The sequence below is a fragment of the Caloenas nicobarica genome, chromosome 14 (assembly GCF_036013445.1).
Source record: "Caloenas nicobarica isolate bCalNic1 chromosome 14, bCalNic1.hap1, whole genome shotgun sequence".
Taxonomy (NCBI): Eukaryota; Metazoa; Chordata; class Aves; order Columbiformes; family Columbidae; genus Caloenas; species Caloenas nicobarica.
In genome coordinates, this window is record NC_088258.1 from 12,294,598 (window position 1) to 12,306,796 (window position 12,199).

General features: G+C 34.5%; 1 protein-coding gene across 16 annotated transcripts in view; it reads right to left on the reverse strand.

Moving 5' to 3' along the window:
- RBFOX1 (RNA binding fox-1 homolog 1) overlaps positions 1–12,199 on the reverse strand; it is a 1,184,784-nt gene that overhangs the window by 84,104 nt on the left and 1,088,481 nt on the right. For 13 of the 16 annotated variants that reach the window (XM_065645206.1, XM_065645209.1, XM_065645210.1 and 10 more), the window contains 4 exons: positions 12,017–12,160; positions 8,818–8,871; positions 4,879–4,971; positions 3,035–3,095 (listed from right to left, as the gene is read on the reverse strand). In XM_065645206.1, the coding sequence (XP_065501278.1) occupies positions 3,035–3,095; positions 4,879–4,971; positions 8,818–8,871; positions 12,017–12,160 (352 nt within the window). The remainder of the gene's footprint in view (positions 1–3,034; positions 3,096–4,878; positions 4,972–8,817; positions 8,872–12,016; positions 12,161–12,199) is intronic. The other 3 variants (XM_065645222.1, XM_065645216.1, XM_065645219.1) reach the window with 1 other exon arrangement.

Sequence of the window (12,199 nt, forward strand, 5' to 3'; positions counted from 1 at the left end):
TGCACACAGGGCGGGGAGGAAAGGGGAGCGGGAGGAAATTTAACTGTGGCAATAGTCACTAGCTGTGATTTTGAATCAAAGTTTAGATCAGCAGAAGGCTCAAATTCAAGGCACCACAAGTATAAACATCTAAACATATCCCTCGACTGATCTGTGTTATGTTCCTCATTAATTGCTGTGGTTCTCTGAATCTACTTGCACATAATTCTCAATTCCCTAAAACACTTGGATGAGCATCTTGATTGCAATGTGGGCATCCAAAGAAAGTACAGCTGTGAACAGGATAGGTTGGGACACTTAAAAATGTCTCTGAAATATTTTTGCCAACAAGTCGAAATGCTACCACTGCATTTATTTGCAAAGAAAAGGCAGTTCTATCTCCAAAGCACATGAGGTACCATCAAAGTCATCCTGTCTGATAACAAACACAAAAAAGCTCTTCTAGCAACCGAACATTTATTATATTAACTGCTCATTCTGGGAAATAAGTATACTTATTTCAAAAACCATCTAGGACCACTTATCTGAATGAAGCTGCATAGATTTTCAAAAACTCTAGGTTTTTGTGCTTTACAATCTACTGGCTTTTGCAATCATATTTACAAGCAGCCCTGTTATCAAAACCACCAGCAGTATTCAGGAATGAAAGACAAAACAGAGTGTATCTTATTTTTAAATTACAACAAATACTAGCCCCTGGTGATACAATACATGTGCCCCAACTACGTTTTGGATACCTGCCAATAACATGTCAGTCACCACATACTCTTTGAAAAATAAAGCCAAACATTAAAAAAGAAGTGGTTCTGAAAAGATAGGCCTGTGCAAACAGAAAATTTCTGGCTACCTGCGTCACAAGCATCTTGCGAATGTTAATATGCTCATAGAAGAACACAGGAAAACAAGCCTTATATTTTATTTAAAAGATGAGACCTTTACTTTAGACAACAATAGTCTTTAATAATCAGCTATAGTATCAGTTAATTCCTGACAAAATGATAAAGAACTAGGATCGTACAATGTCAGGATGACTGATAACAGAAGCACTGATTAAACTAAATGAAGCACCTTGCACGTCTACACTTCATTCCTTGTCACTTGTAACGTTTATGCAATAACACTGTGATTCTCCTTGTGTGTTTACTTCAGGGGATCTCAGACATTTAAAAAAAGTTAAAAAAAAAAAAAAAATATATATATATATGAACTACAACCAGAGTTTGCCTTGATAGATACCCATCAAAAGCACGCAAAGAAAATTCTGCATACACCACCTTGAATGTTTGTTTATGTTTCAACAAACATAAACGCTAATTTATATGCACCAAACAGGACATTTCATACTTTTGGTGAGACCTAGTCCAGCTGGAACAGGATGGAAAATGACAGGCACAAAACACTTCGAGTGGGAAACACTTAATAGCAGACTTTCATCACTCCGATGAAATGATAAGGTATGACCTAGGTAATCCTGCAGTGCAGGACACAGAGGAGAACCTTGGCTAAAACCAGATTCCTAAAAGCCTCTCATCTCTATTTCCAGCATTTCCTTCCTTCAGTACCGAATGTGCTAATATGTAACATGTTATTTGCTAATTAACAGTTTTGTAGCCTTAGGATAATATGAATACAAAATATACATCATCATTTATAACAAAACTACTTTTATCCTTTTTTCATTACAATATAGCAAAGTTCATAGTATCATATGCACATAGGTAATTTATCTCCTTTTTGCAACAAAATCTTGTTATGTGATACAGTCAAGCTTTGTATCTCATTCACTAGATTCACTGAGATGTTTTAAAGCCAGTAAAAATGAAGACGATTTTTCCCATCTGCATCATTTGCCAGTTCCACATTTACATAAAAAATTAGGAAGAAAAGATTTTCTGAGAAAGCATGAGGAATTTCAGACTCTTCTTCTCCAGATCACTATAACTATCTCAATTATCACATGTCAAATGAATACCATCACTGTATTTTATTCTTACTGTGGCAGGAAAAAATTATGACTCACTCTTTAAAAAATAAAGCCACTGTTTGCCCTGGATTTTAGTAAAATCTCACTAACGAGAGCTCAGGTATAGAAAATCAGATCCGCTATATTTCAAAATGAAAAAGAGTCTAAACCACCTGTGGAAACATTTACTGCTGTACGTGCAGATTCCATTTGCTTTCTACTGGATCAGAAAAACTATATTAAATTAAATTGAAAAGCAAATCATTATAACTACACAATATAGTAAAACTGGAAAACATAACTGCAATTAACTTTGATTGATGCATTATTGTTTGACGTTTTTAAGTCAGGAAGTTGTCAGAATTTTCTGAACTCATAAATACAAACAACTCAAGTACATGATCAGACACTGCCAAGGGAGACACTTTTTTAAATCTATTGCTTCCAAAACCCTCAAATATCTATGGACTATTTTTCTATCATTAATGTACAACATTATACCAGCTTAGGTCAGTATTAGAATGAATTATTTTATATAACTTGCAATTTCCATTTTTTTCAGGGAAAAAATGCTGGAAGCAGCACCTGATCACAGTTTGTCCTTTGCTTCTAACAAATTGTGGAAGGAAGACACAGGAAATTATCTTTGACTAGATGGATGTCTCGGTACTAAAAAATATCTCACGCGTGACAGGGACATTCTTTTTACTGGTCTCCCTAACTCCGTCATCCAAGCAAAACTGAATCCTCCAATTAGTTCATTCATCGCAGCATTAACGCTGCACAAAGCTAGAAGAGAATGACGCTTCTCCATCAGGTGTATTTTCCTATATAAAAGCCATTGCGGTTCAAACACTCAGATTCCAACCATGCAAAAAGATTCATGCTATGCCCACATGGCTGTGAATTAGATGAATTCTACCCAGACGGAATTCATGTCATATTTTCAGGCCGCTGGACAAAGCCTGAGCCCAAGGAAATGCAGGAGATGTGGACTATTGCACTTCATCAGCAGATGAGGTTTCACATGCATTGACATCAAAACCAAGCATCGAGATCTTATGCACTTACCATTCGTGTAAGGGTTGACGGTCTTTTTATTTGTCATTACACGTGCTGTTGCATTATTTACCTAAGCACATAGAACACTGGATTAGAAAGGGTTACAGAGAGAGTCCATGTCACTATTAAATGCATGCATTATTACAGCTATTAGTCATGTAAAAATAAAATGCAATTTAATTTATAGAAGGCAACAGGTGCATAACAAAATCATACTATTTATAATTACATTTACTTTCATAACCATTTTAACTTACAAATCATTTCAATAAAGCAACATCATATCATTTAAACTTTAATAAAAAGACATTAAAAGCAAATTAAAAGGTACTGCATAATTTAAGACTTAAAAGCATGCTTGTATTCCATGATAACACTGATACAATAAATACTCAAAACAAAAAAAAAAAAAAAAAAAAAAGATTATATGAAGGAACATGCAGTGGAGTAGAAGGGAAAGAGACAAGGTACAAGGAAACAAAGAAAATGTCAAAAAAAGGGACAAACGAATTTTAGCAGTGTGCAACATAACCCTTTAGAAGAGAAGTACCATTGGAAAAGCAACATCTAGCATTCAACACTTGGAACAAGAGCCTTTTTCATTGCAAGAATTAACAAAATCATTCAAGCTTTAAAATCACAGCTAACAAAAGGATAAAAAGAGGGTGCATTATTTAACACAATATGGAGTTAACAATCTGAGTAAGATGTGCACGAAGTCATATCCTCAATCCAATCAGTGCCTCCCAGGCTTGCTTAAAACGTACACTCAATTACAGGCGTACCAATATAGAAAAAAATGTAGCATCAAGAAAACTTAATACAACAAGTCAAAAAAATTCACGTGGTATATCAGCGCTAAATACGTGAAACGGCAGATGGACTTCTCCACTTACCATTCAGCACCATCGCCAGCATGGGTATGTATACAGTTACCATGGTTACTGAGAGTTTGGTGAGGGCCCTAAGCGCTACCGTCGAAGGGGGAAAATGAAAAGGCAAAATATGCAACATCTTACTCAAAAGACGACAGCATTTTCAATTGGTATTTTTTTATTCTAACAAATACGACTGAGGCAGTATTGAAGGGGATCCAGTGGTACTAAAACACATTTGTCGGGTTTTTAATAGCTACGAATGGCTCAGGCCATCCAGATAAAGTAGCCTGATGGTTTCATTAACAATCAAATGTTAGAACTGGTTGGTCTCTAGTCTGGCTTTGTTTTGTTTTCTTGTACATCTTTTGGATGCTTCTTTCCCAATCTGAATTTTTTGAAAACCACTGTGGATCCCGCATCAACCCTGCAGCAAAAAAAAAAAAAAAAAAAAAAAAAAAAAGAAAAAAAAGAGAAAAAAAAAGAAAAAAAAAGGAAAAAAAAAAAACCAAACCAAACCAACAACAACCAAAACTAAACCAAACCAAAACCAAAAAAACCCAACCTTTTGTTTGTTTTTGTTTTGTCTGTCACACTTTTTTTTTTGTTGTTCTCATTTTTTTTTTCTTTTTTTTTTTTTTTTTTTTTTGTTGGCTGGTTTTTGGAATCTATTGCACCCATCGATTTACAAAACATCCAAAATAATAACTCCAAAATACTAAAGCTTTCATTTTTTTTTCAGTTCTGTCATCCACCTTTCAGCAATAATGATAACAATAATAATAATTACAAAAGAAATAATAATAAAAAACCCAAGTAAGGCCAGATTCTCTCCCTTTATATATAAATATATATATAAACAATGGGAAGGGGAAAGGGGAGCACACAGAAGACACCAATGATGCATCTGAAACAACAAATGAGAGTGAAGCAGACATTTATAAAAAAGATGAAAAGGAAAATATTTTGAACATGCACCTCGATTTTACGGCCCTCTACCACGGTGCCGTGTAATTTCTCCCTCGCCCTGTCCGCATCAGCACTATTTTCGAAAGTTACGAAACCAAATCCCTGCATGCAGGAGGGAGAAGGGGGGAAAACAACATGCACATTATTATTTCAGTCAATGACCACTTGTTTGTTTATGTTCTCTCTCTTTAATTTAATATTTTCTTGTCCTTGCTTCATTTCTGTAACATGCAAATTAGAAAAATTATAATTGTATTGAGATGTGCAATAAATAAGCGACAAATGTGAACAATTTTTTTCTGTCACCAGTTAGATAATACCCCCTGAGAAATTCAAAGAATGATACCAAAAATACCTTTCTACATGTCACTACAGAGGAAAATAAATCTAACAATAAGAAAATGAAATTAAAATAAATCACAGTGTCTTCACATAGAAAAAAATGACCTAATGAGAAAAGAAAATGAATCACATTTTAATGACATGCAGATATCTCAATGAAATAAAAAAACATGTGCACAAAATTCAACACTGAATGTCAATATACTCTAAAACATTGCCTACTTAATCATGCTGTTGTGATTTTAAGAAACATTGTTCCCATGCAACACTAGGGTAACTTAAACTTTTGTCAAACTATATAACCTTTACTTATTTTTTTATAAAAGCAAAAAAGAAAAGAAAACCACCAACAAAACAAAAGTACTTTTAGAACAAAGTATAAACTTTCTTGTATTAACAGATCAAATAAAAATCACATGATGTGAATAGAAAAAGAAACTCAAAGGAATAAAAATGCAAACGTTTTGAATAAGTTTAACTGGTTCATTTGCTGTTTATGTATATTACTTTCCACATACAGAACATGCAACTGGTAAAACTCCAGAATCCCGTGTTAGTGGGACAGGAGACAAATATGAAATTCTGCCTATGACAAATGCTTTGCTTTATAATATTAGGCTAAACAAACATTTCCAATCCTACTAAAATTATTTTTATTGTGCTAAGTTAAAATAAACACTGTTTACAATGATATTTTTTAAAATCTCAAGGCACTGAAAATATTTTAGAAACATACACCAACCCTTTGAAGTAGTTCTTAACATCAGCACTACAATGCCTTCCATGCTTTCCCAAAGTCAGCTGAACAAATAAGCTTCTACATACTTGGTGTTTCATAAAAAAAATAAAAATTAAAAAAAAAAAAAAAAGAGGAAGGGAAGATATCTATACATTTACTTATACGTTTTATACAAAGAGGAGACAAAACATGAAACTTAAGGCAAAACTGACACCAAGCATTGAGAAAAACGATGGATATGAACTAAAAAATCAATTAATAGACAGAAAGAGTTAAGAAACTATCAGTATCATTATATGAATTATTTGGGTTCTTTTACCTACTCAAATAATATATTTATTTATGCATTTATGTGTTTATAATATAGAAAGTGACATTTTTATACAGTAGTAGTTTATGGTCCATTCTCTTCAAAGCAGTTTAAACACATTGTCTGTGTTCCTTTTATTCTCTTTTAAAGCCGCACTGAAGCCTGAGCTCAGAAACGCTCTCAGCAGTTCCATGTCCAGCCGCATCTGTTCTCAGAACACCTGATTCCACCCATTTTTTCCGCTCCGCCTTCCCCTTGCTTGCCACAAGACCCCGAGGATGCAACTCTTTTTCCCCAACACACCAGGAGTGTCTAGAGAAAGTAAATCCCCCTCCTCAGTACTAATCCCTATGTTTTAAAGGCCTGGATAGGCTTTTCTTATACATAAACCCGTCCTCAACTTGAAACTTCTATTTCAACTGCTTCCTCCCATCCTGTAAAAGCTGTGTGAAAAAAAAAGCGCTTATAATTAATATAGAGAGAGATATATATACAATATATATATAAGATGCCGTTATAATAAGATGCCATTAAGAAAATTCTGCAGCTGAAACCACTGCTGGAACCACCTATCCAACGAGCCCAGCTCCAAGCAACAGCATCAATTCCCCAATTCTATTTATTCTCCCTCCTCCTCCTTGCTAAATAACTGTCCCTTTGCAGAACTCAAACATTTGGTGGCAGCTGGTTAGTCAAAATTTTGAACCAGTTTCCTTAGCTCACAGCACTACCAGTTAGTTTTTTTCAAACAACTGAAGGGAAAGATAAAAACCTAATTATATTAAAAAATTAGAAGAAGATATAAAGTGGAGCCACAAGCCAAGATAACACAGGAACTTCAAAGGTCCTGAAAAGAATACTCATTGTAATTTTTTAATTTCTTATGTTATTATTCTTATTATTCTTATTCTCATAATTAACAGTATTTAAATTAAGCTCTTATTATTTATGCAAATCTTTTATTTTACCTAGCTGACACAGAAACCTAATCACAGAACATAGATTCATTCATCACACATTCAAATATCTACACAAACACATTGACATTAATTTTATATGCAGCTGATTCAATAGCTACTTTAGCTTAGCTTACTATTTATTTTATTAACTGGTAATGTAAATTTCTGCATTTCATTTTTATAGTCTATCAAATGATTTAATAATACCCAAGGTAGTATGTGAGAAGGTTCTGTTTTAATTTGGGAGGTGCTTTGGAGCCCTAATTATTTGAAAAAAACTATGTTAGTATAATATATACTAGATATTTGTAATATTAATACATATACAGAAAAATAGATTTATAAAAGCATATATATGTAGTATACAGCTACATGGAGCTTTAATTTACAACTATAAAAAAACGGTGCTTGGTGATGTTCCTGTATCTTTGCAGCCTTGCAATTGTGCCTGAGACAAAAGCCACTGGCAGCTCCATTGAGAGCTTCAGTGTTAAAACAGCAGAGTAGCACTAAAATATGCCCAGTAAGGGAAGCCATATTTCAAATTGTCCTTCCAAGATGAGTGGTAAAAGCAAAGAAAGGTACATTTCCAGCAGTTTTTAATCAGGACATTTCAGATATTCTATTAAAAAAAAAAGTTTAAAATATAAATACGAACACATTGAGGGAAAAATTAACTATTAAAATACAGCAGATGTGAGAGAGCTTTATCTGATTATTAAAAAAATTATGGACTACAGCATGTCTATTACAGGAATAAGAATTCCATCACTAACAATAAACCATATGTAAGAGTTACAGGTAGACTGAAACATCAGTGGATAAACATCCTAGTGCATCTGCTACGGGAGGAAAAGGAAAAAGATATCATGCATATGACATACATGTAAACCCTTACAATGCAGCTGATTTCATAGAAGCATACTGGGCTACAGTTTTGCAACTGGTAGCAATGTTAATGCAGTCATAGCCATTCTATCTTGCTTTATTTCTTAAAAACTGAATAAATTGAAGTAGGCATTTAAGGCAAAGTAATTTTGAAGAAAAAAATAGTAACTGTTTGCAATACAGTAAGAACTCTTTTAATCAAATAAATGTTAAAATAGATTGTTTTCAAAGGGTTGGTGTACTGAAGCTTTAACTAAAGAGGAAAACATCTGCACTTAGATAATCTGGAAGAATCACATATTTTCTCAGCTAATTACTAAAGAGGATGGTTATTAGGTATCATTATCATCTTTCATTTCAATAGGGGAAAAAAATACCTGTACTGATAGAAACCTGCCTACAAATATCTGTAAGTATGGACTCATAAAATAAACAAAGATACTTATCACTGAAGAATAAAGACAGCAGAAATCAACGTTCCCATAAAACAGATCACAGTTTGGAGTTGCAAAAATTACCCCCCTTAAAAGATATAAAATGAGTCCAGTGATTTTCATCCCGCTTAGGAAACTGAATGACAGCTCAGAAGATGTTTTCACTAACACAGAATTTCAGACATTACTTTTTTATAGCAGTGCAGTTGTTTCCTTTTACTCATATAAATATTTTAAACAAATTTTAAAATTCCATGGATGAATGAAACTGCTTACCTTTGAGCCTCGCTCATTAAAAATAATTTCAACATCTAAGATTTTACCAAATTGCTGCAAAGAAATAGAAAAGTTACATGAAAATAAGATAACTTCAATGCTTCTATCATATACAGCATGTTTCAGAAAATGGCGCATGACATAAAAAGTTAGAGAATATAAAATCAAAGACAGTCGAGCACCAAAAAAGTGACACTGAAGAGAAGCCAGATCAATGTTGCAACTAAATCATACGTATCATTACACTTGTCACCATCATTCCACATTTGCATTTATGAACTTTAAGTTCAGTGAAACCACCTGACAAAGAGGAAATCATCATTAAACTGTGATCACAGTGGAGTGAAAGTCCCAAAGTTCTTTTTTTTTTTTTAATTTTGTCTTTTCACATAGCACGTTACTTCCATCCAGTCCAGCTGCCATCACCCTTTTTCATATGTAGTATGCTACCAGTTAATTTGCTTGGAGCATAATAAACATCACTAAGAAGACAAGATTAGCAGCTGCGTGGACATTGTCACCCTCTGGTCACCCTTAGCTCTGAAGGACCCAAGTTTCAGAAGACTTTCTGCAGCTGCTTTTCAAGACAGGTAAAGGAGTTCGGTTACTTCTGGTTTACAGGAACAAAATCAAACCAATTGGGAGTTTTGTCACTGGCTTCAAGGAGTAAGGATTTCTCTCTGTCCTTGCTAAAAAGGGATAACCATTAGTCCCTAGGCAATTCTTGTCTTACTAGAATATAATTTCATAGAATCATAGAATCACTTAAGTTGGAAAAGACCTTTAAGATCGAGTCCAACCATGAACCTAACACTGCCAAGTCCACCACTAAACCATGTCCCTAAGTGCCACATCTACACATCTTTTAAACACCTCCAGGGATGGTGACTCCACCACTTCCCTGGGCAGCCTGTTCCAGTGCTTGGCAACACTTTGGTGAATAATTTTTTCCTAATATTCAATTCTAAACCTCCCCTGGTACAACTTGAGGCTGTTTCCTCTCATCCTATCACTTGTTACTTGGGAGAAGAGATTGATACCCACCTCGCCACAATCTCCTTTCAGGTAGATGTAGAAAATTTGGAAAACTATAATAGATACTTATTTGTTAGTGATTTTTCCCTGCTCAGAATTGCACTTTTATTACAATATTAGTAGTAACCATCATCACTATTGACCTTACAACAGCACTCAAAATCATCTAGGCATTGTTCACACACAAAACTGGACCGCAGTTGCTATCCCAAAGAAAAAGGCTCTACTGAACTTGTCTTAGTAAGAGAATACACATTTGACTCAGGCAGTATTTAGTTAGAACACTTTCTGATACGACACATTTTGCAATGTGACACTGTAATGTATCTGTGGGTCAGTTCTGTTATTTCATATATCGTTAACATGCTGTATGCATCAGTGTTAACACGATAAGTGACATAATATACAAAACAAAAAGGCAGAAATTAGAGGCAGGCAAATGAAGAGTAATCTAACACTGCAGAAATGACCCTATACTTCAGTATTTTAAGATATAATAAACAATTACAGGCCAGAAAGGACAGGATTCCTTCTCTAGCTTATTAAAGTATTTCAACTTGGTGATGAAAATCAACCATCATTTGTTGTCCCATGGCTTATCTTACGTTTCTGCATCCACAGTCTAATTAATGTTTTAACTGCAACTTTAGGCTATCAGCATACATTGACTTAATGTTCAAACAATCCTCCTCTGCTGTAGTTACGTCCATGTAAAAAGATCCCCTGCTGTGTGTATAACATGGTCATGATAGAGGGTTAGCGTATTTCATAACAGATATTTCATACTTCGGAAACTTCATTTTTCTATCAATTCAGTAGCTAAAAGTTTACTGTAACCAAGTCATTCTAAAGCTCGAAAACTCTAGGCATTCTTCAGTGTTAGTCTTTTGAGACCTAAGACTTAGAAATATTGAAAAGAAATGTAGGTTTGTTCACTTATAAATTACTAAAATCCCTCACAAAAATAAAATCCTTTCACTTAATGTACTTCCAAATAAAATCCATCTATTTTAAGTGGTTTAATTTAAATAAATTTGCATACTATTCTCCAGAGGGTTAATTATTATGCCTTCTGCTATTTTGCTGTTGTGCTGTAAGCTGCATTTAGGGGAGGCTACTTGTACCGAGTCAGATACGGCAAAACAGTCAGTCTCATTTCCCTATATTATACCAGAATTCTTTTTCCAGTGACTGTTTTCTTCACTTCCTACAAACAAATACGGAAAACCACAATGTCTTATCCCACATACAAAGACATTAGAAGAACTTAAAAATTGGAACTGAACATAAAAGATGGAGAGTAGTGCCATGAAGGACTTAGTGCTGCACTGCACAACAAACTGTACTGCAGAAGAGAATTAAGTTTTAGTGAGTCAGAAATATAAAAGCAAGAGGAACATAAAATACTAAAGAGTACTAACTTGGAAAAGGAGAAGCTGGGTTCTAGTAGCTGATCATGTGCTATTTCTAGATTTTCTTAGTAACATTTCAAATAAACCTAAGAGTTCTTAGACCAGGGAGAAGACACCAGGTCTAACCTCTCGTGGTGATAAGCCTAGAACTGATTGCATGTATGAGACATGCGAAACAGCCACCACACATGAAGGTGCCTAATGGCCTGAGCAAAAGCAACAATTGAGACGCTTACAGAAAAATACCGGCAAAAACTTCAGAAGCTCACAGGCCTATAGTAGCTGAGGGGACAGGTGAGGTTTTCTGCTCTTGGACTTCCTACTTAAATTCAGCACCTGTCTTACTTGTATAGATTTGGGTCCCTTGCTCATGAGGTCAAGCACTGACTCTTTTACATCATTCTCTCCAAAATCAAAAAGTGCAGGCTTATGAATCCACGTGTGTACAGTAGGAATATATACACATTCAATATTTTCAGCCAATGTAGGTAGCTTTTTTTTGAATGTAATACAAAACAACACAATACAAAGAATACAGCCATCTGTATCATATACAGTAGAATCAGTAGAATTTCTTTTCCCAGCTGTGACTGGCAAATGAGTTGTTTGGTTATGAATAAATGAAAAGAGAGTATTTACTGAAAATGTTAAACAGCCTAAATCAGAGATACTGCTCTCGCAGTTGCCTATAATATAAAATACCTATTGCAATGCAAATATAAATAAAGCATAAATAAATTATGAGTACTTACACCAAACATTTGTCTAAGATCTGGATCCCGGAATCTGAAAGGTATATTTGAGACGTGAAGCCGTTTTGGCTGTGATTTGTTTTCTGTGTTTTCAGAAGATTGTGTCTGTTGCTGGCCATCGGTCTGTGCTGCATCATCTGTCTGCTAAAAGGGTGAAGCAAAACAAAGTAAAGCACATTTTAA